The sequence below is a fragment of the Thermomyces dupontii genome, assembly GCF_041956625.1.
Source record: "Thermomyces dupontii strain NRRL 2155 unplaced genomic scaffold VTN31scaffold_3, whole genome shotgun sequence".
NCBI classification, from domain to species: Eukaryota; Fungi; Ascomycota; class Eurotiomycetes; order Eurotiales; family Trichocomaceae; genus Thermomyces; species Thermomyces dupontii.
Window position 1 is genome coordinate 2,211,774 of NW_027192309.1, and position 27,778 is coordinate 2,239,551.

The 27,778-nt window shown below is 54.9% G+C and overlaps 9 protein-coding genes across 9 annotated transcripts; 5 read left to right on the forward strand and 4 right to left on the reverse strand.

Annotated features, from left to right (window-relative positions):
• Positions 1–1,486: 1,486 nt before the first annotated feature.
• On the reverse strand, positions 1,487–2,398 carry VTN31DRAFT_4292 (uncharacterized protein; the record flags this gene model as incomplete). Its single annotated transcript, XM_069404664.1, has 1 exon — positions 1,487–2,398. One exon carries the CDS (start codon positions 2,396–2,398, stop codon positions 1,487–1,489), a length of 912 nt encoding a protein of 303 aa, XP_069261615.1.
• Positions 2,399–2,410: 12 nt separating this feature from the next.
• On the reverse strand, positions 2,411–2,911 carry VTN31DRAFT_4293 (uncharacterized protein; the record flags this gene model as incomplete). Its single annotated transcript, XM_069404665.1, has 1 exon — positions 2,411–2,911. One exon carries the CDS (start codon positions 2,909–2,911, stop codon positions 2,411–2,413), a length of 501 nt encoding a protein of 166 aa, XP_069261616.1.
• Positions 2,912–5,630: 2,719 nt separating this feature from the next.
• VTN31DRAFT_4294 (uncharacterized protein) lies at positions 5,631–6,923 on the forward strand (the record flags this gene model as incomplete). Its single annotated transcript, XM_069404666.1, has 3 exons — positions 5,631–5,638; positions 6,380–6,502; positions 6,569–6,923. The coding sequence occupies 3 exons, from the start codon at positions 5,631–5,633 to the stop codon at positions 6,921–6,923; spliced, it is 486 nt and encodes a 161-aa protein (XP_069261617.1).
• Positions 6,924–7,084: 161 nt separating this feature from the next.
• VTN31DRAFT_4295 (uncharacterized protein) lies at positions 7,085–8,100 on the reverse strand (the record flags this gene model as incomplete). Its single annotated transcript, XM_069404667.1, has 4 exons — positions 7,085–7,642; positions 7,705–7,924; positions 7,980–8,018; positions 8,075–8,100. The coding sequence occupies 4 exons, from the start codon at positions 8,098–8,100 to the stop codon at positions 7,085–7,087; spliced, it is 843 nt and encodes a 280-aa protein (XP_069261618.1).
• A 426-nt stretch (positions 8,101–8,526) lies between these two features.
• VTN31DRAFT_4296 (uncharacterized protein) lies at positions 8,527–9,877 on the forward strand (the record flags this gene model as incomplete). Its single annotated transcript, XM_069404668.1, has 3 exons — positions 8,527–8,674; positions 8,725–8,995; positions 9,049–9,877. The coding sequence occupies 3 exons, from the start codon at positions 8,527–8,529 to the stop codon at positions 9,875–9,877; spliced, it is 1,248 nt and encodes a 415-aa protein (XP_069261619.1).
• A 908-nt stretch (positions 9,878–10,785) lies between these two features.
• Positions 10,786–14,646, reverse strand: VTN31DRAFT_4297 (uncharacterized protein; the record flags this gene model as incomplete). Its single annotated transcript, XM_069404669.1, has 6 exons — positions 10,786–11,199; positions 11,254–11,540; positions 11,595–12,707; positions 12,760–13,398; positions 13,461–14,163; positions 14,221–14,646. 6 exons carry the CDS (start codon positions 14,644–14,646, stop codon positions 10,786–10,788), a joined length of 3,582 nt encoding a protein of 1,193 aa, XP_069261620.1.
• Positions 14,647–16,133: 1,487 nt separating this feature from the next.
• On the forward strand, positions 16,134–17,951 carry VTN31DRAFT_4298 (uncharacterized protein; the record flags this gene model as incomplete). Its single annotated transcript, XM_069404670.1, has 9 exons — positions 16,134–16,166; positions 16,249–16,282; positions 16,341–16,435; positions 16,504–16,525; positions 16,581–16,677; positions 16,732–16,743; positions 16,795–16,963; positions 17,014–17,879; positions 17,936–17,951. 9 exons carry the CDS (start codon positions 16,134–16,136, stop codon positions 17,949–17,951), a joined length of 1,344 nt encoding a protein of 447 aa, XP_069261621.1.
• A 542-nt stretch (positions 17,952–18,493) lies between these two features.
• Positions 18,494–19,812, forward strand: VTN31DRAFT_4299 (uncharacterized protein; the record flags this gene model as incomplete). The annotated part of the gene is made up of 2 exons (XM_069404671.1): positions 18,494–19,075; positions 19,153–19,812. 2 exons carry the CDS (start codon positions 18,494–18,496, stop codon positions 19,810–19,812), a joined length of 1,242 nt encoding a protein of 413 aa, XP_069261622.1.
• Positions 19,813–20,803: 991 nt separating this feature from the next.
• VTN31DRAFT_4300 (uncharacterized protein) lies at positions 20,804–27,084 on the forward strand (the record flags this gene model as incomplete). Its single annotated transcript, XM_069404674.1, has 2 exons — positions 20,804–21,385; positions 21,433–27,084. 2 exons carry the CDS (start codon positions 20,804–20,806, stop codon positions 27,082–27,084), a joined length of 6,234 nt encoding a protein of 2,077 aa, XP_069261623.1.
• Positions 27,085–27,778: the final 694 nt, after the last annotated feature.

Below are 27,778 nucleotides of genomic sequence, written 5' to 3' on the forward strand. Positions count from 1 at the left end.
TGGAGTTTATCTTTCGCAGTTTGTACGGAATGACATGTCGACTCATTATTCTCTCTTCACAGACATGGTCACAACTTGTTTTTCAATTCTTAACTTCCAGGCGGGGGAAGTGAAACAGCGTCAGTATCTACACAAAATATAATGCATGCATGCAGTCAAGTTTCTTGCCAATCAATAAGCTTCCCCGCCTTCACTCTCAAGTGGTTCGCAAACCATTGAGCAACGTCGATGTGTCCTGTCCGTGAGCAAGGCTAGACAGGACGCTTCCTGACTAAAGTACTAGTTACGTCTCCTTTATTTTCCTACCCTGGAAGTCATTCATGAGTAATTCTACTGATAACTTAGGTACCTACCAAGCTGCATTGTATTAGTTATCCAACTTTTGAACCCCACTTTTGCTTCTGTGGACACGATCTGAACCTTCTCTGAAGCCGCCGATGGATCGCTTCCGAACCTAAAATGAACCAGGTCCAACCTTTTTAATAAAAAGGTCGGCTTTGGAAGATCGATCCATGTTAGGGCTTCATCCGACTACCTAGGTACCTAGCCGGTAGGTAGGTAGCTTCTATTTTGAACAAGCATATGATCTATCGATGGGAAGCTTCATGAGGTAGGTACCTAGGTAGGTATGTATGTATGCCCCGAACCCTAATTCGGATGAAGAACAATCCCTGAATAATCCCGCGGAGCCTCCATCTATCATATCAACGCCTAGCCATTCTGGCGCGCTTCACGCCATTTGGATAGGCTCGTCACATCCAACCGAGTCATAACATCTGGGGTATATTACATTGTATCATACAAGTCATAAATCAAATCGACTCATGGTTTTTACCTGAGCTTCATGAGTAATTCTACTGATAACTTAGGTACCTACCAAGCTGCATTGTATTAGTTATCCAACTTTTGAACCCCACTTTTGCTTCTGTGGACACGATCTGAACCTTCTCTGAAGCCGCCGATGGATCGCTTCCGAACCTAAAATGAACCAGGTCCAACCTTTTTAATAAAAAGGTCGGCTTTGGAAGATCGATCCATGTTAGGGCTTCATCCGACTACCTAGGTACCTAGCCGGTAGGTAGGTAGCTTCTATTTTGAACAAGCATATGATCTATCGATGGGAAGCTTCATGAGGTAGGTACCTAGGTAGGTATGTATGTATGCCCCGAACCCTAATTCGGATGAAGAACAATCCCTGAATAATCCCGCGGAGCCTCCATCTATCATATCAACGCCTAGCCATTCTGGCGCGCTTCACGCCATTTGGATAGGCTCGTCACATCCAACCGAGTCATAACATCTGGGGTATATTACATTGTATCATAAAGTACATAAATACAAATACGCAAAAAAAAAAAAAAAAAAAAAAAGAAAAAGAAAGAAAGAAGAAAAATGACTCATAAGATCGACAAAGCAAAAGAGTGAAGAATCATTGCCTCGACCCCTGGACCCGTTCCCCTCTATTACGGTTTTTTTTTTTCTTATTTCAACACATCACTAGCCTCTGTGTGGCACTGTCCCAGCGGATCACACCTTCACGAAGCGCCCAGTCTCGCAGGTCCGGATCCTCCACCTCCTCTTGCCCTTCCCCGCTCGTGTCGCTACCGGAAGAAGTCCTCGATGCCTGCTGCTGCTGCTCGTAATGGCGCCCGACATGCTCCAGTCGCGTCTCCCAGTTCGTGAACGTCGACGAGCAGAACCCGCAGCGACTTCTCGGCGGCGGGTTCCGGAGATGCACATGGCACTGGTTCGTCACTAGGATGATGTGTCGCTCAAACTGGTCTCTCTCGTGTGGGCTCGGCAAGCGGGCGCGCCCCCAGGGGGCATGCATGCGCCGCAGGTGCTGCATGAAGAGATCCTTACGGTTGAAGTCGTTCGGCACGCGCGGCTGCTGCGGCTGCTGCCGTGACACGTCGCAGCTGCCCTGGTTGCAACGCCAGAACGCTTGCTTGATGTGCTGGGTGTTGATGTGCCGCTTCCATTCGTTCTTGTTGCCGAACGTCGAGTCGCACCCGTAGTGTCTGAAGCTGCAGATGAACGATTTAGCCCGGCCGGCGCCGTCGTTGAGAGAAGAGTTCCTGAAGTTGGAGTTTCGGTTCGATTGTCGGCGGCGTCGTCGCGTGTCGGGGCTTCGAGGAACACCACGCTTGCGGGTACGTGGGCGTGGTGGTACACCGGTAGTACTTTGCTGGGATGGTGTTGGCCTAGAAGGGATGTCGATGACCGGCGAAGTCATGCCTCCGTTTCTCAAGGTGTTGTCTGCCATCTCCAGACCGACGGCTTCGTTGTGCTCCGGTTGATATGAGATCGTGCCACCCGCATCACTTATCCGGGAGTTGGTCTGGCGGATCAAGTCCAGCAATCCTGGGTCATACGCTGGATCTGCCATGGCAGTCATATCAGTAACTCATCAACTTGTCGACTCCGCCGTGCTCAAAACACCAGTACACCAATCCTTGTTGCTGGTGGATGGGACGACGACACGCAAGTTCCCCATACCTAGTGGTGCGATCGCAGAAAGCGCCACAACATGGCTACTCTGGTGTCCAAAGTGGTGTTGATCTGTGGTATGCAATTCACCAAACGACTCCGTTACCGGCGCCATCGGCGGAGGATTTGATTCACCAACTTCAACAACCATCGACGACGAACCGGGCGAGTCCGACCCTCGAAATGATGAATCTGGAGAAGACTTGATTCCCATGGTTCCTGGGAAAAGTTTCACGGCCACCAAGTTCCGGTTCGTGTCTCCGATGGTAAGCCAACGAGCGACATCGTCGGGAACGGGCTCCGGCTCCTGCGGCGAGCGGCCACCACTGGACGTGCTGCCAGGATCCAGTGTGTCCCGAGGCTCCTGACCACTCTCTGGGTCGAGAGAGAAGGAGATCGAATGACCCCACGGAGAAACCATTGAACGTGAGAGCCAACAACCCAAGTCTACCGGCTGAGGGAACCGTGGAGCTAGGCCAGGACGAGACTGAGATGGATCACAAAGGGGAGGAATGCCAGACGGGAATCACAACGCACAACCGAGTAATAGTAGTGTGAAGTAATGATAGTTTGGAATCGAAGAAAATCTCTGGAATAAATACAACGGAGGCGGCGGGACTCAATCACAGCCCTCACGATGGACAACTGGCACACCAGGGGCAATGCGAGCGCTATCTTAATTAGTCTCCCAAAAACCTAAAACCCCAGAGGCTCCGTTCTGTCGGGTTGAGCAGCAGTGATGCTTGAATGGACGGGGTTGTGTCTAGTCAAGAGCCGCAACGAGAGGCTTTGGTGAGTGGCTGTGTAGTCTTCTCAGCCTCTGTATGGGCCAACGCAAGGCACCGTCCAGAGGGCTAACGATTTCAGGCCCCGTGGGAGATGGTTCGCATAGATCGTGATCCTTGTTCGACTAGTCCTAGTTTCGCTCCATAGTGTCCAGATCTCTGGGGCGCCAGACACAACCACCAATCCAGCTGCTCGGGTTGCCAGTCGATGATCTACCGCATATTTTTCCCCCAATCAGTTACGATTGCCCGGTGGCAATGAGCCTCTGTCGTCGCATGCAGAAGGTCATTGCTGCATATGCCCATGACGGAGAGGAGGAGAGAAATGGAATCGTCCCTACAGTTGTAGAATACCAGGACGGATAACCGTCGTGTACAAGTAGTGCGACGCGCCAATCAGCGTGTGTGGGCGCCTGTCAGTCAAGAGAGATCGTCCTGCATGGTGTACGTCTCTTCTCCGGAGAAAACTCGTGCAGCATAAACCGTAGAGAGAGTGCCAGAGTGACACAGAAAAAAAAAAAAGGAGGGCAAGGGACATGAAACAGTGATGGCAAGTTACTTTGCTCAAGAAACCTGTCTGGTTCCTCTCCTTTTCCTCTCTCGTGTTTTTCCCTGCGGGCCCCTTATTTTGGCCAGTGTGCCGATTTCCGGCGACAATGCTCAAGATTTGTTCTCCGCAGGACAGGAACAAAGCTCGAGGAGAAAAGTCTCGCACTTAGACAAGAGTTTCATGTTACCAAGGATCACGATTAGTTCTGGGAAAATCAGAACCTTGTCCTCATTTTCGGGTCGATCCGGCAGATCGTTTTATTTAATGCGTCCAACAAGAGCTGAAGATATCCGCTCTTCGAGTCTTCGCTCCATCAACTTTTCCGAAGAAGGGAAATGGCGTTATCAAATCAGTGTATACCCTCGCAAGAATGTACATTATGGGGCTAACCTATGACAGTCGCATCGAACAATTAAGATCTATGTACACTCCACCTCGATCGTGTCGGTGCAGACCGCCTTGTCTCGATGACTTTTCTTTGTACCAAGTACAAAAAAAAAGAAAAGAAGACACTTGGAGGAAATGGACATTTCGGAGCCGCTTGCATCAAGAGGAAGATGTTCCAGGTCTGCTGCCTTGTTACCCCGGTCAAACTTTGTCAGTGCTGCGGACAGTGGTACATTTCAGGATGTACCCCCGGGCCAGATTTAGGCAAACTCTGAATCATCAGGGCAGTGTACCGAGCCCCTGGTGACAAGTCTGAGGCGATCAAACTCAGAGACACTCGACCATGCCATGCCATCGGATTCACTCGTGTTAGCTTGAGTAAGTTCTTTGTTGTCTGCAAATTCCTATGCAAGCGCCACGGCTGGCGCAAATACATGCAGACATGACCCCCACGAACGATTGGTCAGCCATCCAATTTAGGCGCTGTCCATGTGCAATCAGCGATCGCCGATCTCTCACCTCGGGAATGGCATGGGCGCACGTTCGGGGGAGCTAGGAATAATACTCCGCTGATGGCCCTGGAATTCCAGAGCAAAGCAGAGAAATGCATTGCATTTTAATCGATTGTCATTAGGACATTTTTAGACCAAAATCGCCGAGTATCGTCCCCTCTTGTAGGATCAAACGAGTCAAACTGCGATCAGCAAGTAAAGCAGCTGAAATCCAGTTAACTTGAAGATTTTCCCAGGGGATGAACTCCCGCACCTTGGCTCGACCAGACGAAGAAGTCCGTTCGTTCTGACTTTCAGGCAACACTCTCACAAATTTTCTTTGGAATAATCTTGACCTGATCCGAACATTGTGGTAAAGCAAAATGTGTATTCTGCGCCAACCCGAATAATCCAATCACCCAGGTAGTCCTGCACCGGCGAAGCAATCCCTGCAAGGACCAAATTCTGAGAACCAGGCTCTCAAGAATCGTCAACTTGAGTCTGAAGTCTCTCGCAGTCGCGATCAGACTCGCAGACACGGGCCCTGCTCGACGGTTAACTCGCTCCTTGGACTTCGTTGCGAACCGGATTGCATCAGAAAAATAAATCCAGACAGAAGCATTGGCTGTGTGCGAGGGTGTCTTTGAATGTCCTGTACTCGCACTGATCTCTGGATGTTCTGAGGAAAATCATGACCGGGGTCCAACAAGCGGCTTGCATCGCGTTTAGTTAGTAAGAGTTAGCGCGAACTGCCGGTTTAAGTACTCCGTAGTTACCGTATAAGTACCGGTAATTTACACTTGCTTGTCTTGCCCTCGGGCCCCAGGCACAGTTTTCAAATGATTCGTCAACTACAGTGGGCTTGGTTTCGTAGTTCGCAAGCATGTTCCCGTCAGATAGGTAGTCGCACCGCGTCAATCCAGTTGTATGAAAGAGTATGTATGCTCATATCGCTGTCAAGAATGGGGTGTGTACGATTTCATTCTGCAACTGACTCGTGATGGCTCGTTTGTTATTCGTAAATTACTCGCAGGGAGTTATATGCCGTGTTACCAGCAGACCTGCAACTCCGCAATGGCGAGTGCAAAATCAGCTAACCTACCTTAGGTTCTCCGAGGCTTATGGAGGGCACAACTTTGCACTAGGTTGATAGATCAAATCTGGATAGATCAAATCTGGAACGCATACTCTGTATGTACAGAGTATGGACTACACCGTACTCCGCAATCCGAGAATTGAAGGGTATGTACGAGTACTCCGTAGTTAGGTACAGTACCTATTCGTAAGTATCCCAGAACTCACGTGATCATTGGTTCCACTATACGAACACGTGACATCCAATAGGAGTCCAGAGTACGGAGTACTCCGTACGTGGAAAGGGTCCCTGACAGAGGTTTGGTCGATGATTTTGACAATTGAAGGGCTGTCTGCAGTGTCAGGTCGTGGCAGTGCTTGATAGACGAGGAAATAACAACCGCACTGGGGCCTGGTCGTGGAGGACGAGAGCAACGGCGATGCGATCTCGCTGAAAACTGGTCGCTCTCCGCCGCGAAGAGCGAGTGAGATCAAAAGGTTCTCCAGGCTAGAAAATATCAGGCCAAGAAAGAACAATGTACGTCAGCTAGCTTCGCCATCAAGCTTCTTGCCCGAGCTAACGAGAGACTCAAATAAAATAGGCCGGTCTTTGCGCTCATCATCATCAACAAGGCTGGTGGTCTCATCTACCACCGAGAGTTCCAGGCCGGGCTCCAAAAACTGTCCACGAACGACTACCTCGTCCTCGCAGGCACCTTTCATGGGTAAAAGAGTTCCCCTCTTTCCCTTCACGTTCAACCTCCAGAAGCTAATTTGGTCGGGTAACTTAGTGTCCATGCGATCACACGCTCTCTCACCCCGCAGATCCCCGTCAACAGTGGCAGCGGCTCCGGCACGTCTACGCCCACGACCACGTACACGACGCCCAATCCGGGCGTACCGAAAACTGGAATCGAGGTGCTGGAAACCGACAAGTTCCGCCTGACTTGCTTCCAGACCTTGACCGGGACCAAGTTCCTCCTCTTCACCGACCCGCTGATGCAGAACGTGGATACCGTCATGCGCAAGATCTATGAGCTATATTCCGACTATGTCATGAAGAATCCATTCTATCAGCTGGAGATGCCCATCCGTTGTGATGCGTTTGACAGGCATCTGGGGACATGGCTGCGCGGGAGGACGTGATGCAGGATTGGTTTAGCCCGGAGCTCTTCTAGGGCCCGTAATGTTTTCGTGTTTTTTATACGAACTGGGTACCATAGAGATCTGCCATAGCACGATTAGCTGACGATTGTACATCATGGCGCCAATAGAATCATAATGCTCGCGATAATTGCTGTCACGTTCTATGCCGTGTCCATTTTATCCCCGCCCTGGTCCCCCTTGTCTCGCGATGAGTCCCCATTCTCCTTGGACGGCCCGCCTTCCTCCGGAATCTGCTCGAGGGCGGCCTTGCGTTCCCGCTCCTCCCGCTCCCGTCGCTCCCTCTCCTGCCGGTTCTGCTCTTCCTCAAGCGATAACCGCAGGGCGAACGCCAGCTCCGGGTCATTCTCCGCGGCCTCGTCGAATCCGAATGCGTCCGCACCGGCACCTGGCGCCGGCGCGGTGCCGTCTCCTCCAAGGATGGGCGTCATCTGGAGCTCCTCGCTGAGCAGATTCGGCCCGGGCGGGATGATGGCCAGATGCGAGCCGTCTCCGCCCTTGACATTCTCGACGAAGGCCTCCAGTTTCTTTGTTGTGTCTGGATCCAAGTCACCAAAGGCCACGACGTCGATGGACACGTTGTTCTTCTTCATCTTCTTGGCCAACTTGACAAGCGTCTTCTCATCCTCGGGGATGGGAGCGCAAGTGAATACAATGATGCGTTGTCGTTGGGATTTCTCGGATCGGTGCTTGAGCGCCAACTAATGGGGCCCGCCAGTCAGCCGTGCCAGTCGGGTGTAACTCGTATAATCGTAATTCTTACATATGCAACCTGAATACTTGCCGTCAAATGTGCCGTGCCATGGATCCTTGTCTTGTGTAGCTCCGAGAGCAGCGTACCGTAGTCGGACGTGAACGTCGAGAGGACTTGCGGACCGTCGCCGCCCATTCTCATCAGTCCGACGGCGGACTGCGGATTTGCACGCATCTTGGCGCTGTGGATGACACCGACGGCGTCGCACTGTGCTTGCCATCGTGTTGGGCTGGAGGGAGTTAGAAAAGGCGGCGATCTTCGTAACGGTCCACACGATTGCTTACGTATAGTCGCCATTTCTGCTCGGCTCGCTGTTGTCAACGCTATAGATATGTCAGTCTCCAGTTGACGAGCTTTCCCAGTCGAAGGTTGCACCCACATGATCATCGTCGCCTCCAACGCCATCTTGACGAGAGTAAAGCTCAGGCGGATACCACTTTTAGAGACTTCTGCAATAAGTTACTTCTGAGAGCCCCTGAGGAAGGTATCTAAATGGTCAGAAAATAGGAACAATGAAGCAACCGAGCTGATGATGCGAAGGCTTGAGCTCTGAACTGCTAGTCGTCACTGGCGTAACGTATGCTGACTGCCGACTGCTAGATGCCTGAGGCACCTAGAATAGTTAAAAGTGAGCTAACCGTTTTAGGACTAGAGTTTGTTTACTTTCAGCTTCCACACTGGCAAACCCCGACGCGCTCACCAAGTGTCACTTGCAACGCGACGATTTGCCAGCGCATTTCAGGAATAATTCGTCTCACCACCTCCGATCACCTTTGAAACGCCGCAAATTCTTTACTCGAGCGTATTCCCCCCCCGGCCAGCCTCACAACAATGGCCGCCACCGAGTCGCGAAAGCGCAAATCATTGCACTTCGACCACGACGAGCAGACGACGACCCCGACCGGGAGCCCTGTCAGAAAGAAACTAAAGCTTACTCGAAGCCAGAAACAGGCGCTGATTAACAATCTACAGCTAGAAAGTATGCGCCTCCGTGCCCTCCCTTTTGACATCAGACTGACACTCGCCTAGTCACGGAACGAGCAAGGAAACTTCGCATGCAGTATGCCCTTCAGGTGCAGGATCTGCGAGCGCGCATTGAACGACGAATTAACCGGGTTCCAATGGCACTACGGAAGATGACGATGGGCGAATTGTTGGAGAAGCATATGGCCGCATCCACGCAGCCCGCGGGAACCAGGAAACCCACGTCGCCGACCAAAACTGGCAAGCAAACGGTGATTCCCAGAGATCCCGTGCCGTCGATTGTAGCCAAGGCACCGTCGTATCGCATTCGGACTAGGTATGTCATGACTTCTGCTCTCTTCAGGGACGGCGTGATTGACACTCGGACAGCGAAGGAATCTACTCCGACAAGGAAAATGCCCCCGTTGCCGTGGATGCACCCATCCCACTCGAAAACCCGAAACGTCGCGGCAACCCCGTTGCCCCGACTGGACCTGCGAGCGCAGGCCCATCGCGCGCGGTGTCGCAGGTGATGCGCGACGCCGAGGCCAAGGTGCTCTCTCCGAAATCAAACAACTCGCGCACATACAAGCAATCGCCATTACTCACGGCATCGCCGACCAAGACGCCACGCCAACATCCGCCTTTGACGCGGCCTGTATCACCACTTAAACCATCTAGCCCGCTGAAAGCCATGATCGACAGTGCGCGGGCGCGCACCGCTGGCAAGGATACATCCTCCGCCGCAGGGGTGACCTCCAGCCCAATATCCCCCCGGAAAACGCGACCAACACCACAATCACAGACAAAGAACCAGACGAAGAAACCCGCCTCTAGAACCGCAGCTGCTACGAGACAGCCCGCGAAATCGCCTGCCGTGCCGCGCCACGAGCGCGCCACGAGTACTAGCACTACGTCCTCAACAAATACCACCGCTACGACGATCGTCAAGTCGTCATCTTCGCGGGCTGCTGCTTCCACAGCTACTACGGCTGCTGCTACCAGCAAGCGCTCCGCCGCCCCCGGAAGTGCCAGTCGGGTCGGGGCGAAAAAGACCACCGCCACCACCACAACTAGTAGTAATAGTCGCAGCCAGGCACCCACCCCGGCGGCATCAGCGAAGCGTGCGGCAGCGACTGCGACGAGCCGCAAGCAGCAGACGGTCGATTCGTCAACGAGTGCGAGTTCAACAGGGAGGACCTTGCGACGTCGGGTGTGATTGTCTTCTTTTTGTTTGTTTATCTTCCGCGAGAATCTAGACCGTAATCATACGGAGATCCGGGGGTGCGATTGTTCGATAGGACCTTTTGTTACTGTACCTTATTATAAGCCCTGGTGTATAGTAGGCGTTTAGATGGGTGGCTGGGGCGAACTCGGAATGGATGCTGAGTTGATTGCTGTTAATCAATATATGCAATAATAGATAGGTACTTTTTATCCATCCAGTCTGTAAAAGTCCTCTTCAAACCACAAAATTCGTATTCAGTATCCACTACCTAAGTATTATTATGATGGCCCACGAGAAAGATGCGATCCGATCAAATGGGTCGGTAAAAACCCTTATGAATGAGAAAAAAAAGATAGGTACCTACAGAGTAGGTAGATATGAGGAGAACCAAAACAACCATCAAGGGAAGGTAAGAGAAAACGAGCTCTTCGGCATGAAAGTAGTAAGATGGTTATCAATTCAAATAGATGAACCTAAGGATATAGGTAATGAAGAAGACCAAGAATACCACAGCGGGAATCAAGTAAGAAACAATAGAAAAAAAAAAAAAAAAAACGGACATGCAAAAAAAAAAGAATCGGTTGACCGTGTAGAAGCGATAGCACGAGTACTGCGAATGGGTAGTAGTTAATAGGTAGAGAGATACATATGCATGCAAGGCCTATGGATGGATGATGGTGATGATGATGCACAGCGTCGTCGGGAAGAGAAAAATTGAGAAAAGGGAAACAGGGTCGAGGAGTAGAAGTAGATCAAGAGCGCCCCGGAGCTTTTTGGCTTTTCTGATCAAAAGTCTCAACACCCCTAGATGGAGAAATAACAAAAGGAAGCATTTCCAGGTCATAACCACAGTAAAAGCTGTTGAATGCAAGAAAGAGATCGATGAGGAACAAGTCAAGTCAGCTGGCGACTCCCATTGGCCCCCCGCCATAGGCCCGGTAGGGCACTTGTTGGGACTCAGGTTGTTGACCTTCGCTGGCGCTGCGATCGCGGCCTTGGTCGTCGGACTGGGACGGCTCTGGTGGATGCGACGGTCCTCCCGACCCTTGCACATGGCGCACTGAGCTCTGCATCTGCCAGGCAGCCGCCTGGGACGGATCGGACTCGATGCGTGCCATGGCCGGAGAATTGTTCCCTCGAATCGCACCGGAGCTCCCACCGCCTTGGTCGGACGAGCTCTGCTGGGCGATCCTTTGCGCGACATTTCCCTTGCCAAAGTCTCCGTATCGTTTCAGGATATCCTTGGTGGTAATGTCCGCATTGTCCTTGAAGAAACTGGTGTCGTTCAGGATGGACTGAAGATCTTCGGGGACCTATCGAAATCATGAGAGGATTGTCCATACGAAATAGGATTCCAAGGTACCTACCTCACACATCGTGTCGTTATACATGATCAGCGACGCCACCGCCTCGATGGCCAGGTAACTCTCTTCCATGGTCGCTGTCTTGTTACTTGGATAGAGAATGTTGGGAGTCATTACTGTCGCCAGATTATGAATGTCCATCTTGCTCCCTGACTCTTCATCCACGTGGGAAAAGGATGACGTCCAGTTCAGGAACGCGAAGAGGACCTCCATCGTGTCTCTATGGGCTTTGGGTAGGAGACAACATGTCAGGTGCAACAGCCGCTTCTGCTTCTCAGGATCCGGAATTTCTGTCAACGATGTCAGTTCTGACGCCCCGAAACCAACGGTTGAAGCCAACTTACTTTGTGAGACGACAAACAGACGATGCAGTTTGAAAGTCATCAGAGGATCCGGCATCTCACGGAGGAATTTCTTGAGTAGCGCCGCGATCTGCACCGGGCTTTCCTTGCTTAGATCGACCTGGTTGTAGTTGTTATCAATCAGATCGGCCAGTTCTTTCAGTCGCCTGATGTTGCCGTTCTTGCGGAACACGCCTTCTACCGACATGTCCATCTGGCGCATGGCCGAGACGGCGTCGTCGATCAGCGCCGGCACCCGCAAAGCACCCGGACCGACCCCGTGCGTGGATTCCGCGCCGTCCCTTTCAACAAGGTAGTCGAGAGCGACACCGAAGACACCCTTCTTCTTGCCACCCTTCTTGCCATCCTTGTTGAAGGCGCGCCCAAAAATGTTCCAGATCGTGGGCTTGCGCGACTCGATCAGCGACAGCAACTCTTCGAGATTGAAATGACCCTCGAGCAGCGGCTCCATAGAGAGCACGGCAACGTGCCGGACAATGAAATACTCCAGTGCGGACAGCTCTGAAAAGTACTTCTTGGTCTTCGGTGGAGGCGCCTCGGCCGGGCCCGATTCCACCGCTCCCGAGACTTGTCGCTGATGACTGGGAACTTGCTTTCCCGATCGATCCCCAGACGCAGCGACGCCGGGACCGGGATTTCGATAGGCGTTGGGTCGCTGCTCCTTGGCCTGCTCGGCAGCAACGATTCGTGGGATGTCGTCCAGAGTGAGGGCGTCTTGATTGCCAAGAGTGACGTCTCTTGGCTGGTCCGCATTCGCATCTTTCTCTTCCACGATATGCAGTTCCTGGTTTCGCGGCTCACCGGCTTCCCCGGCGCCGGAGGAGCCGGGCAGGACACTTCTCCCTTCAGGGCCGTCAATGATTCGGGACGCACGCGCTTTCTTGTACGTCGTGGAAACCGTGCGCTCGTTCCGAATGGAGCGCAATCGCCGCATTTCACCAACGGTTTGTTCCAGGGAGTTGCCTTCATTCGTCCCAGTTTTGGATGAGCTTTTATACATCTGCGTCCGAGAGCGGGATAGGTGCGGCGGCTCGCGGCCGGGGTCACCAGTTGACCCTCCGCGGGCTTCCCCGCGTTCGTTGAGACCCAAATCATCTGCATGTTCCGTAAGCACTTGCCGGACGACTCTTTGGCGGAACAATCGTACCTGTTGTCTGAGATAGCGTTCCGCTGGATCGAAGGACAGATAGTAGCCTCGCCAGCGCGACGCGGAGCAAGAACACGTACTGCTGGAGCTTGGTCACCTGACCAAACCCTCCCCGAGCGTCGGGAACGCGGCCAGCGCACTGGGAACAGAACGGGCGACCTTCTCTATCGCTCCACAGGGCATTTGAGAAATCAGAGGTTAGATCCTTCTGGCAGGATGCGCACGCCAGGTGCTGAGGCTTGGAATGCCATCTCCTATCGCCCAGAATAATGCATGCATCGTCAATCGGTTCCTTGCAGCCTGCGCAGCAGTCCGAGTACCGATCTGCCAGACCCGCGATGTCCTTCATCAGGTCAACCTGGCCCTCTTCTGCCTTCAGATCCTCCATCCGGTCTCCGAGATGGTCGAGGAACTCGTGGAGCCCTTCGGTCACATTTCGTTCTCGCTCCAGCTTCAGGGTACCTTGCAGACCAATCCGGATAAGCAGCTTGAGATAGTGAGCCAGCCCAGTGACCAGCGACAGCAGCTCCTGCGTGACACCAAGCTTGCGCTGTCCGGACTCCTGGGACTTGGAAAGCAGCGAGAAGAACGCGACGATCTTCTTGCAGAGGAGTTTTGCTTCGCGACCATATGCCAAATCTGCACACCGCGTCAGCTTTGAAGGCTAGGACCAGAATACCGCGAACGGAATCGTCACATACCCTTCATTGAGTGATTTTTGAACTGGACGGCTAGTCGGTCAATGGCCTCGAAGAGGATCTCGACGTGGCCAATGAACTTTTTTGCAACGTAGACGCCATCTACATAGGCGGCGTTGCTCACGTGCAAAAGCATGTCGGAGATGCATGCCGCTGATGACTCTTCAAACGCGGAGAGTGTGCTCCAGATTTTGTAGACTTTCTCTTCCATCATATCTTCCTGCTGTCGCACTCGTTCGCGTTGGTCCTCGGATGCATTCACATTAGGCTGGTTGTCTTCGACTTGCTGACCCGTGGGGGCCAGACGGACGTTCCAGAACTTGTGAATCATGTAGCACTCCGGGTGCCAATGCTGATTGTGACCATTACGGAAGATCTCGACGAACTGCTTCAATATCGCAGTGTGGCAGCCATTGCATCGTTGCGCGAACTGCGTCGAGTAGTGATAATGGCAGTAGACATTGCCTTCGTGCTCGTAGTAGGAGTCCTGCGCCCCAAACACGGTCGGACAGACGGAACAGGTGAAATGTTCGATGTGATATTTCCGGTCCAGCGCGGTGATATATGAACCTCGCAAAGCGCCGCCACATGCATAGCAGAGGAGATCTAGTCGTCTGAAATAGTCCGTCTCACACAGAGGGTATTGACCATTGCCGTCCTCCGCATCAACCGGGAAGAATTTCGAGGCGACAATGTCACCGCAGTCCTGCACCTAGCGTTAGAATCGCGATCATGCAGGATCATCAAAGCCTATGTGACGTACTCGACACTTGAAGCATTCCAGGTGATAGGTGCCTGCCAACGCTCGCACGAACTGCCCAGTGAGCTGCTCACCACATTCTTTACACAAACGAGTGGTGCTGCCCGGCGACTTCGTCGAGGTGCGGGGATGGGGGCGGGATCGGTCTCGCGGTGGTTCCTGCGAATCGGTCGGCTCTGGGTCACGAAGCTCGCGGGAACCCATTGTTCGACTCTCGGGCGGAGGGGCATCACGAGAGGGATAAGAGGCGTTGGCCGACGGAGAACCGGGAATGGCTGTAGGGTCAAAGGATCCGATCCCCTCGATGGGAGATACAGGCGATTGTGTTTGGGAATTGGTTCCAGGATTAGGATTCTGCCATGTACGAGGACTGCCGGAGCCGGCATTGCCAGGCATCAAAATGTCTGGCAATGCGCGATCTGTCGGCATGATGGGCAGTGAGGACCGAGCCAAGTGCCTCAGGAGATTGTGATGGAGGAGTTCTATCAGCGACCAAGGATGTGGGATTGCCGTGAGGGCTGATAGGGGCTCTCTAGACGAAAAAGAGATACATCAACGAGAACACCAGGGCAAAAGAACGTTGGTCTCGCGGTTGGCAGCGTCGAGCAAGGGCTGCTCTGGGTTTTGGAGGGAGATGACAATCGAATCAGACACCTTCACACCATCCACCCGTCACAGAGGGGCCCGGCGACGACCAAACGAACGAGCGCTTTCAGCAGAGCTTCCCGCGACAAAATAGCAACCAATATCCACAATCATCCAGTCCAGCGGGCCTCGGGCGACGTACGGCCCAGGGGTTTGCGGGATCAACACACCAACACGAGGGGGGGGACGAGGAAGCGGCGGAACGGGAGAGATATCGAGGGCGAGCAATTTCGGAACAAGCAACAACAGAAGGCCACTCTGTCGATCAGCGGCGAGAGGGAGGCTGGGAACACTGCTCCAAATCGCAATTGTTGGGGCCCAAGGTGAAACACAGGCGGCGCAGCACGCGGGCCTACACCAGCTAGATCATGCCCAACTGCAGCGGCCGCGGGGGAGCAAAAAGCGCGAACAACCGGGGCGGACGTTTTCTTCTTCGCGGCTCTAAGCACAACGGAATGCGCCAGCGACACGACGGCCGGACGACAATAATACAAGCTTGGAGGGAAAGCGAGGAGGCTGTAAACAGACCAGGGACCAGCCCCCTTATCCCGGAGTCACGTGACCTTATGACCGCCTTCCGCAGCGAGGGCTTTCATCTCCCCCACTTGAAGAGCGGTGGGAGGAGGAGCTGAATGGAGAGGCGGCATGAACGCATGGACTGGGCTTGCAGCGGGGTTATCTGCGAGCTTCGGAATGGCGTCGGAGTGCTAAGAATAGCGGCGGATGTGATGCGATCGCATATCAAGACTCAGTCAAGACTCGAGGCGGCTGGCAAGCTCTGCAACCATGAGGCTGAGCTCGGCGGCGGCACGGACAAGGGAGTAAAGAGGCTGCTATGGGAACGCTGTACAAAGCACGGAGCATCCAGGATTCTTTGAAGATGAACCTGCTCTGTATCTGGGCTTGATCTCTGCATGCTGGGTGGAATGATTGCCTGTAGGTACCTATGCCTTGGGAAGCCCATTGGTCCTTGTGCAAGCAATGTCTGCCTGAGTGTCCAGGCTCTCGCAGTAGAGGCAGAAACAGCGAGGATGCGCCCAGCGACAAGAAATACTCAGTATATAATAGGTAGTTTGCAATAGCCGGGAGAAAGATAGATAGTAGCTACAGAGATCTCAACTGCATCGTCGAAAGTACCGGACCACTGTGTAACTGTGAGGCATCCACAAGGCACCCCCCATTCGGCCCATTGGTTCAGTGCGCCGGCCGCGTCGTTCTCAAGGTAGATCTAGTAGTCTTTTCCTCCACCACGCTGAAGAACCGCAAGGACCATGTCGGATCAAGCAATCCTCCGCATCAGTCGGGTATGCGGCGACTCCAATCCGGTTTCGCGCTTTTCACGGTGGCTGGGCTAACGCGGGGACTCCGGCGGGGTGTTTACTACAGGAAATCCGCCAACTTCAGCAGAGCTCCGATCTATGTACGTGCAGAGACAAAAAATGACAAACGAGAGGTTTTCGTCGACTGATGACCCGCAGCCTTGGCCGTTGTATGCGAGGAGGCCGACATTCGCGATGTCAAGGCGTTGATTATCGGCCCTCCAGGGACTCCGTACGAATATGGCTTCTTCGAGGTTAGTTCTCCAAGAGAAGGAAATGACAAGCAGCCGGTCTAACGGGACCCGTTTCGGATCTACTGTAGTTCTCAGTCAAGTTCACCGCCGGTTAGCACCGAGAATGGGGAATGGCGTGCGCATGACACTGACGGTTCCCCGGCAGACTATCCGGCACGGCCGCCCAATGTGCGGGCACTGACGACTAACAATGGGAGATGTCGATTCAACCCAAACATCTATGCCGATGGCAAAGTTTGCTTGTAAGACGACGTTCAAGAGTCGTTGCTTAATTCCCGTAACTGACAAAATCCCAGGTCGATCCTAGGGTAATGCATCGTTGTAGCGAAGTGCATATGGCGGGACTGATGATGCTGCAGCACCTGGCACGGGGAACGAGGCGAAGAATGGTCCTCAGCCCAAGGCCTCGAGTCGATCCTGCTTTCGATTCAGAGCCTGATGTCAGCCAACCCGTATGAAAACGAGCCGGGTTACGAGAATGTCCGCTCCGAGCATGACAAGATTCAAATGGAGCGCTATAAATCCAAGGTGCACAGGCTGGCTCCCAAGGTTCGTTGGCATGGTGCTGATGGAGATAGATCCAACATGAGACGCTTCGCATCGCGGTAATTCAGCCGCTCGAGGACTCGCTGGGCATCCAGCCGGACGGCACGGTCCTACCGCCACCGGAACGAGTCGAGAGCAGCAACGACGATAACTTCAGCTTCGGAGATGACGCAGCCAACCCCGGACCGTTTGATGATCTTCGAAAGAGGCGGTTCATGTGGTATTACGAATCATACCTGCAAACCATAGAGAAGGCGTCGCAGAACGTACAACCGAAGCAACAGTTCGAGCGGATGAACTTCGAAGGACCGGGGAATGTGATGTCAGGCTGCTTCGATTATCCCGAGCTGAAACGTCGCCTTGTCTTTATCAAGGATGCTTTGGCCGAAGAGACTGCAAGCTGGGCGATTCAAGGGCAAGAGGCAGCGCAGAAGGACTCCCGGGTTGCGGTGGACCTTCGGCGCCAGTACGAGCGCGTCAGCGAGGACCTCAAGCAACAGAACGCGTACACGGTCGACCTGGACCTGGTGGACGGCAACGTCTTCGTGTGGGTGCTGACCTACTTTGGCCGACCCATGACACATCTTGACGGAGGCGTCTTCCGGATCAAAATCCATCTCAGCCCCAAATTTCCTCAAGAACAGCCGCGAGTCTTTGTCCAGACCCCAATTTTCCACCACCGCGTGTCCAAGGAGGGTGTACTCTGTTATTTCCCGCGGCGCCCGGAGGATCTTGGGCATCACATCGAAGCAATGGTGCAGGCAATTGAGGAGGAGGAACCGCCTTACGATCCCCGAGCGATCGTCAATCCCGAAGCCAGCAAGCTGCTCTGGGGATCCCCGGAGGACAAGAAGAAGTACTTCCGGGCTCTGAGAAGGTCGGTCGAACGGAGCATCGAGTACGTTCCCGCGACCCCGACGTTGACATATTTTGACTACTAAGTCTTTGCAACAGAGAAGCGTTCGATTGAGGGAAACGGCTCCCCGCTCGTGTCCCATCGCAGACTACCCTGGTCACGACGTTCGGAATCTACGAGGTCGTTGCATGAGGGAACATGCGAAGCCTGGTGTAGTTCGTCTGGAGATATTCTCGCCCTTGCTTTGGTTCTGCAGCATCGATTACGAACCATGATATCGCAGGCGGGGCACTCCAGCAGCAGCATTTCCGATACAGTAATGACTAATGGACACGTTCTGGTCTAACAATGGAGTTTACTTTGCTACTGGAATTGTATCTGAAGACTCAGAATCTGTAGCGCTCGACTGTGCAAGTACTAGGCTAGGTCAACACCGACGCAGGGACAACCTGTCCTGAGTAAGCCGGTTGATCTTCGAGCAGGGTTAGGCCAGTTGACCCAAGGAAGCTGGGAGGCTTGGGCCAAGCCGGATAAAAAGCCAAAGCCAGTTGACAATCGTAGCTCCAGGCTAAATGGCCATGGCGCGCATCTAGAACTCAATTTCGGGTCCTGGGCAGCTCAACGTTCAACTCCCCAATCTCATCAGCCAGACCGCAATGACAGCCCCAGCTCCGAATCGGACCCGGATCACCCTGGGCACTGTCCTGGTCGTCGGCGGATGCGGCTTTCTCGGCCGCAACATCGTCGACCAGCTGCTCAATTTCCCATCGGAGACGGATCCCAGTGTAGCTTCCCCCGGCGAGAAGGATGCGCGCTCCAATTTCCCAACGCTGCGCGAACGATTCCCCGAGTATGATGCCCGCGTGCACGTCACCGACCTGCGCATCAGCCATAATCGGTTGCCGGGCGCGGAGTATCACGGGGGCGACATCACGTCAGTGGAGTCGATGCTGGAGGTGTTTCGCAAGGTGAAGCCCGAGGTGGTGATTCATACTGCCTCGCCGGAGGTCTTTCGCACAGACAAGGAGTTGCTACACAAGGTCAATGTGGGCGGCACGCGCACTCTGCTCGAGGTCGCTCGCGGCGACCATGGCAATTGGGGAGGCCAGTGCAAGGCCTTTGTCTATACCAGCTCCGCCTCGGTGATCCATGATGCGTACAGCCCTTTGATCCACGCGAAGGAGACTTGGCCCTTGGTCCGGGGCGAGCTGCAAGGTGTATACTATACCGACACGAAGGTGAGCCAAATCGATTCGGCCAAATTTCCATTATTAATTTGATGCGCTCCTGACATATGGTCCTTTGTGTTGTCCAGGCCGAAGCGGATGAGCTCGTTCTACACGCGAATCGCAATGACTCTAAGATGCTGACGTGCGCCCTCCGCCCCGCGGGCATCTTCGGCGAGGCTGACACGGCGGTGTCGAAGAACATCCTGCATCTCGGCTTAACAGGCTCCGACCTAAAGGTCCGGCTGCAGCTCGGTGATAACAACAACCTGTTCGACTTCACCTACGTGGCCAATGTCGCCTACGCGCACGCCCTGGCCGCTCATGCGCTTCTGACATCGTACGCCCGCTACGAAGCTGGCCAGACCGAGCCCCTGGACCACGAGCGTGTCGACGGCGAGGCTTTCAACATCACCAACGACGAGCCCATATACTTCTGGGATTTTGCGCGCGGGCTGTGGGCGCACGCCGGCCGGGTGGTCGACACTTCCAGAGTAATTCCCTTGCCGGTCGGGGCGCTCTCAGTCGTTGGCGGCATCGTCGAAACCATCTATGGGTTGTTTGGCAAGACGCCGTCGCTGACCAAGGGCCAGATCGCTTTCTCGTCTGTGACTCGCTATTATTCGTGCCAGAAGGCCATGGAGCGGCTGGGGTATCGGGCTATCGTGCCCTTGGAGGAGGGCATTATTCGTGCGGCGCGCCATTACGCCTGGACGATGGCAGCTGCGCGGGACAAGAAGACACAGTGATGGTCATCTCGTCGGAGCTGGTTCGGGCACTTGTTTGGTTCTAAATGTGTATATTTGCCGATGGAATGCGCATAAACTAGAATAATCTTCAATAATACCGCTTGCACTCCGTGGTAGTTCATCGAGGTTTAAAGTACGGAGTAAACGATGGTCATCAAGTACCATCATTGATGTGGGATTGGCGATTTGTCTCGACATCGAGCAAGATGAATGGCTGCAAATTCATCGCATTCGCCCATCGAAGTCATTGGAAATCTGAAGGACCGAATCTAAAGTCATTTCTGGAATTCAATCATTCTGAATCATGGCGGAGCAAGTGGTGAACTGGTGACGATGTGAAGAGTTGCCTCTGCTTCATCTTGGTACTGGATTCGTCTCCAACTCTCCTCACCTCTTTCATCTCTCTTAAATTCACTATATCCAGCCTCTTCACTCCGTGATTCGGCTCTTCCTCTCTGTCTTTCTGCGCATTTGGGTCCGGCTCAGCGCGAAACCCCACCGATTCGTTGCTCCGACGTTTTCCTCTAGCCCAATCTTAGCGTCTCGTCTCGCCCGCGGATCGTCGTCGGTGACGTTGGACCTCACCTTTGCTTCCACACCAACCACGACAACAGAGTCTCGTCCCTCACAGGGTCTCTCTCCCAGGGCTTCTACGCCCTCTGGGCACCGTTAACGCTCCGGAAAGCGCGATTGCCTCCATTCCACCGCCAGCCAACCTCACTTGCTTCGGCTTCTCCGGCTATTTCCCCCGCCATGGCTTGTTGATGGTTAATTCGCGTCTATAATCGACCTGCTCGTTCAGAGCGCCCCGATCTGCCCGGCAGACGGATGGTCTGATTGAGACTACGGACCGGTCTCGAGAAGTTTTCCGTTCCGTCCTCCTCGTGGCCCCTTGACGGTTGGAGTCCGACGCCGTGGACCATCCGCTCCCGAGCCGAACCGGCTGGGACTGTTACACCCGCCACGCAATAACCGGTGCCCCCTTCAAGCCATGGCAGGAAACGACGGAGAAAGTGCTCGTTTTCTGGCTCCGCCGCCAGTGACGCCGTTTCGGGAGGACGCGCGCTCTCCGGCGTTAACTGGGAATACATGGAGGGGCGCCATGGAGCGCTCCTTCAGCGAGGATATCCGCGCCGAACGCGAGGACCTGCGCGTGGCCGCCGAACAGACTCTGAACGTCATTCTGGATCTAGGTCTCGATGGCCGCATCAAATGGGTGAGTCCATCATGGAGGCAGGTGGTCGGCACGGCGCCTGAATCCGTCGAAGGCGTGCCCGTCGCGGATATCTTGCTCTACAATAAAAATGCGTTCCACGATGCTGTCGAGTCGATGAAGGAAGATGACACACATAGTCGCTTCATCCGCGTCGCCATGCGCATGGGCCCAGACTCGACCCTCCGGCCATCTCGAAAACCGTCTATTCAAGACAATCAAGAAGTCGCCGCGACAGAGACGACGGCGACGGAAGCCTCAGAAGAAGGCGACTCCTCGGTAGTAAATGAATGGGATGTTCTCAACATGGAAGCACAAGGAATCATGGTCTACGATCGTTCCCGAGATGGAGAGGGTCATGTAAGCGTCCATGGACATTCTTTTGCAGTTCAAGCTAACCATGCTAGACAATGTGGATGCTCCGGCCATCGACGCCCCCGCGAGAGGTGACCATCGATCTGCCTCCGATTCTGGTCGAATCGCTTGGGGTGGGCGCCGAAGTCCTGGCAAACTACTTGACCAGTCTCGCCGAGGCTATCAATTCCGACCCGAATGGGCCGAGGCCACCACCTCCCAACCCAGTCCTCTGCCGCATCTGCGAACGCCAGATCACACCCTGGTGGTTTGAGAAGCACTCCGAGCTCTGCCTCCAGGAGCATCGCGCCGAGATGGACATACAGATCGCCCAGGAGAACCTCAATGAGCACCGGCATGTCATTGTAAAGGTACTAGACGCATTAGAGGCCCGTCAAGGCAGGCCTAGACCAGGAGATAATGGCCAACTGCTTCCGCAACCCGAATACAAAGGCCTCCCAATCGGCCCGTCACCAACCTCGTCTGCACCGACTTCAGCCCCGGGGTCGTCCCCTGTGACACCACCCCGCTCGCGGGATCCATCAGCCTCGGGACTCGGCCACGGACGAGGCCGGTCATTTGCCGTACGACGCCCTCTTGCTCGCATAGTCGAGTTGATTCTAGATCTTTGTGACACCGCTCTGGAAATCAACACGCCAACTCTAAAAGAGACGCGGGGGGAGAGCGGCGAGGAACTGCGGACGTCCTCTCCCCAGTCGGAATCCCGTATCGCTCAGGTTTTGCAATGGCAGTCCCCCAGCACCAACACACTAGAACAAGAACAAGGGCTTGCCGCCCTCTCCAACGATACCGAACAAGTGGCCAAAGCTAAAGTGGACGCCGTGATCCGATACCGCAGGATCGTTGAATATGCCGAGCGCATCCGCATAGAGTACGCGGTCATGGTCGAGGAGTGTATCGAGGCCGCCATAGCCAAGGCAGAGCGCATCGCTGCCGGGGAGTTGACGGACTCTACTTCCTCGTACGAAGATGACGTATGGGATGCCCAAGGAGACAACGATGCACCACCACCGGAGCAACAGAACACCTCCTCTTGCCTCGCCGAGCGTTCGCCGGCGACCCAACCACAGCCGGAACCGATGGAGTCAGCGGCGCCCGATCTGTCTTCGACTGCCTCTCAGTCGTCAACTCGGGCTTCGTCCATGCCAGTGTCGACCCGATCCGTTAGTCCCTTGGAATGCCCGACGCCGCGGTCGCACACAAGCATCAGTGGTGCTTTGGGTGCGCAGCCGCCGTCCAAACGCGGCTCTCTACCGTCCGAACGTGATGCTGGAGACAACAGTGACAGCAGCAACGTTCCGTCGTCGCTCGTTCCTGGCGCGGCTCGCACAGAATCACCCTCTTCGGAGAAGGGCCTGTCTCGTGCGGCGAGCTCTAGGGAGCGCAAGAGAAAGAGTCTGGTTCTGCCGGGATTATCGCGATCTCCCCATCGACAGCCGTCCCCAGCCCGCGTTCCGGTCCCGCCCGCCAGTCAACCTCAGTCGCCTCTGCGACTGTCCAAACCACGACTTCCCAGTGGTGATAATATGTCGTCCCCGAATGCTTCTCCTCTCCTGTCGACATCGGACACAACCGGGCATGGCACGTCGCAGCATTATCATCACCACCTGCATCATCACCATCACCACCGCCGGCAGTCGTCTGCGACATCGGATATCACGCGCCCTCCGATCTCTCCCCACCTCTCGTCGGTGAGCCAGCCGCCGCCACGCCCGGCGCCCACATCTATCAAGGATTTCGAGATCATCAAGCCGATCAGCAAGGGCGCATTCGGCAGTGTGTATCTGGCCAAGAAGAAGTCTACCGGCGAGTACTACGCGATCAAGGTGCTCAAGAAGGCGGATATGGTGGCCAAGAATCAAGTGACGAACGTCAAAGCCGAACGGGCCATCATGATGTGGCAGGGAGAAAGCGATTTCGTCGCCAAGCTCTACTGGACATTCTCCTCCAAGGACTACCTGTACCTGGTGATGGAGTACCTCAACGGCGGCGACTGCGCGTCCCTTATCAAAGTCCTGGGCGGTCTCCCCGAGGACTGGGCCAAGAAGTACATCGCCGAGGTCGTGCTCGGTGTCCAGCATCTGCACGATCGAGGCATCGTCCACCGAGACCTGAAGCCAGATAACCTGCTCATCGACCAAAAGGGCCATCTAAAGTTAACTGACTTTGGCCTGTCTAGGATGGGACTGGTCGGCCGCCAGAAGCGCGTCCTAAAGAGTCCCAACGAGTCGGCCCCAGATCTTCTGAAGCAGAATTCCTTCCCCCGGGCAATGTCCATGACATCGTCGCGTTCCGCCTCCTTTGATATGCAGGCGGGTCAATCTCCCTCCATGACCCCGGTCATGACCCCTGATGCTCTCGGCAGCAGCTACGGTCAGCCGTCCTACTTCAACTTCGGCCAGCCTGCGGCTCGGAGAGAGCGGCCGCGACGCATGTCCGGTTATCGGAGCGATAGCGGGAGCAGCGACACGCTTAACGCGATGTTCCAGACATTTTCCCTCAACGAAGGCTCGGAGACGCCAGCGCCGCTCCCTCTCGCTCCCCTTGCTCCTCCAGGTTCGGCGACTGAGGACGAGGCTCCCAGTGAGGGCGGTGACTCGCCTTATCTCGTCCCGCTGAGCCAAACCGTTAGTATTGCATCCTCTGCGCCGCAGCACAACACCCCTCCGCAGGGGCCGATGCTCCCGCCGCCGATGGCGCTATTCGATCCCGAGGAGAACAATCGGCGATTCGTGGGGACCCCGGATTATTTGGCTCCGGAAACGATCAATGGAGCCGGACAGGACGAAATGAGTGATTGGTGGTCGCTCGGCTGCATCCTCTTCGAGTTCCTTTACGGGTACCCTCCCTTCAACGCAGAGACTCCGGATCAGGTGTTTGACAATATCTTGAACCGCCGCATCAACTGGCCCGAGAACGCTGAGGAACTCTCGTCGCCAGAGGCCCGGGACTTGATGAACCGGTTGATGACACTCAATCCCCAAGAACGGCTCGGTGCCAACATCGAGGAAAAGTTTCCCAACGGCGGCGCCGAGATCCGCAGCCACCCGTGGTTTGCGGACATCAACTGGGACACTTTGCTGGAAGACCAGGCACAGTTTGTCCCCAACACCGAGAACCCTGAAGACACGGAATATTTTGATTCGCGGGGTGCAACACTGCAGTCCTTCCATGATGAAATCGATAACGAAATGTCTTCGCAGTACTCGCTGAGCGGTGACTATCCTGAACGGCCCCATGACGCCCTGTCTAAGGTCCGGCAACAGGTGAGCTCGATGAAACGAGGTTTGATGCCGTTACACATTCCGCCTCACGTTCGCGAGTCGCGCAGCCGCCGCCTCAGCGAGCCCGCTCTCGCGGATGACTTTGGCAACTTCAACTTTAAGAATCTCCCAATGTTGGAGAAGGCCAACAAGGACGTCATCCAGCGGCTGCGCCAGGAGGCCATGCAAGCCCAGCAGCGGACTATGCCCGCCGCAACGGCATCGTCGACCACTTCCACCAGTGCAGGCCCATCCCTCGAGGGAAGCCCGATGCTGCCCATGCCTTTGCAGCGGACCTTGTCGCAAAACAAGGGCAACAATCGGCCAGGATCTCCGTCCAGTGCCAGTCAGGCCACATCGTCTCCCAATCGTCCATCACAGCCGTCCTCGCCCCTGTTGGTGCAGTTTAGCACGGGACAGAATCACGAGCGCAGAAAAACCTCGGGCTCCTCGTCCACCCACTCGCACCAGTCGAGTGGACCTGCCACCTCGGAGAAGCACAACGAGCCTCCCCGTCTGGCGACATCCGGCCTCAAGCCAGCAGCAGGTCCATCGGCACCGTCGCCGAGTAGGCCTAGCAGCCGTGCGCTGGCACAGTCGCCGGATAAGTCTGGCTCCGGGTCTCGGTCCAGCGGCACTTCGTCCCGCGCCCGATCACGTACGATCGGGTCGCAAGACAGCGATGCGTCGTCGATGGTCTCTCGAGAGCCGTTCATACCGGGCCACCACAAGCGGCGCAGCCAATTGTTCGACGTGTCGCCATCGTCCTCTGACAATGAAGACCCGCGCACAAAAGCTTTGCTAAAGGTGCAACGGAGGCGACAAAGCTCCCGGCGTCTGTCCCACATCAGCCAGACGGAGGGACCGCAGTTCAGGCGCTTGGACGTACTGATTTGCGAGGACCACCCCGTGTCCCGGATTGTCATGGAGCGGCTCTTTGAGAAACTCCGGTGCCGGACCATTACGGCTGTCAATGGGGCCGAGGCCATGCGGTATGCATTGAGCGAAGTGGAGTTCGATATCATTATGACCGAGGTTAAGCTTCCTCAGATTAGCGGGGCGGACGTGGCTCGGATGGTGCGCGAGACGAATTGCGTCAACAAGGCGACTCCGATCATTGCCGTGACGGGATACCTCAAGGATCTTCCCGAAACGCATCATTTCAACAGCTTGATCGAGAAGCCGCCCACGCTAACGAAGTTGACCGAAGCGCTGTGCCAATTCTGCCAGTGGAAGCCACCGCCGAGGGACACCATTTCGACCCCACCGTTGACAATCCCACCGGTGCAGAGCGTGCGCCAGGGCGCCAGTCGTATGGAGGATAGTCCGAGCTCGACGTCATCTGGCTTTCCTCTTTTGCCGGGCTCGTACCGCGGCTCGAGTCGAGAGGATTCGATCGGCAGCAGCAGTTACTTTGGGGACCTGGACTCCAAAGCCGAAGATGTTCCAGTCATCGTCAGCCGCCATGGAGACGACTGGGCAGGCAGCCCGGGAGGCTTGGGGATTTCAGACGAGGTCACACTCGCTGGGATGTCCGACACCAAGACCAGCACGACATCGGCGCATGTACCTCAAATGCGGCACGCATCGTCGGCACCGCCCACATTCGCGTCGCTTGCAACGGGTGCCACCACGCCCCGCAGACGGCAGTCCATCGAGGCGATTCGGGCGAAGCGCGAGTCGCGGGAGCGGCGACGGCACGAGTGCGCCGAGTCTGGCGACGACGAGGATGAGGAACTGGGCCACCTCCATCCGCGCCCGCGCGGATCGCAGTCATCGTCACGCGGGCCGCGGTCCAGCTCGAAGCTGGGAACGGAGATGATGCGCACGGACAGCCGAGGCAGCATTGAGGAGACCGCTGCAGCCGGAGAGTCGGCGACGACGGAGCCCACAGCCGCCGCGCAGCCAGAGATGATCGCTGTTGACCCACCCGTGCCGGTGGTGGCAGAGCAGCCACCACAGCAAGAACACCCTGCCGACAGCTCGTCGGCGGAACCCACACCGACCTCTCCTCAGCAGCAGTACCAGCACCAGCAAAGCCCGATGCGGACAACACTTCTGCCCCCTCTGCACGAATCGCCGACCGAAGGCGGCCCATCACTTGTGACCCCGAAGGCGGACCACACTGCGGCCGAGACCGAGACCCTGGCGGTATCTCCTTCCGGCCTCGGTCGCAGCAGCGATGAAGAAAGTCAAAAAGCCCATCTCGCTGCCACAACCACTGAAAACACCGACCCGGATGCGACGCCGAAACCCGGGGCAACACCAGCGCCGGCATGGGAACGAGACGGAGAGGGTGATTCTGCTGCCGACGAAACAACACCGCGGGCGAGCGATCAGGACCAGAATGACCAGCAGCATCAGCATCAGCATCAACATGTGCGAGATGCCATGATGATGATGCTGCCGTGGAGGCGGTGACCTTGCCCAAGCCATGAATTCGCAACCTGAAAAGAACACAGAGCGATGGGTTCACTCTGATGATGACTTTTTTTTCTTTTTTCTCTTTCGCTATTAGCCACTTACTGCGGAGTATTAGCGCTAGCAATGGCGTTTGCGTTTGGTGTTTGCTTTGTTCTTGATGATATCCATGCCTACGCGGATCATGGTGTTGTTCAGGCTACAGGGAGCTTCTAAGTCCATATTATATTGCTCTGTTATCACGTCATGTATTTCCTTCTCTTTTTCCTTCTTCCTGCTCTTCAAGTGACAGACATACTCTACTTCAGTCCTTTGCTTGTGTTTCTCTTAGGGCCTGTCCTCGTTCGCATGCATGCCATAGGTTTGGTAGTTACTGATCAACGTCGAATTGTTTCTCATTGTCGTGACTCTTGTGGACTTGATCGTAACGATGAAGTTGTTTCCTCATGAATACTATTTTGCCAATCGGTTCAATGAAGATAATATCCAGCTTTTTCAGCTCAAATTCACTGTCTGGCAACGTTTGGCACTGTACCAGTACCCTGTCGTGTCTCTCGTCCCGTGGTCATGGGTTGAATGCGACAACTGGCGTTGGTGCCCTGAAACGAACGAAATGAACGAAACGAATAAAACGAATTGTAATGTTCATAATGTGTGCTGATGGTCACATGTGTATGTATTTGTTTGAACCCTA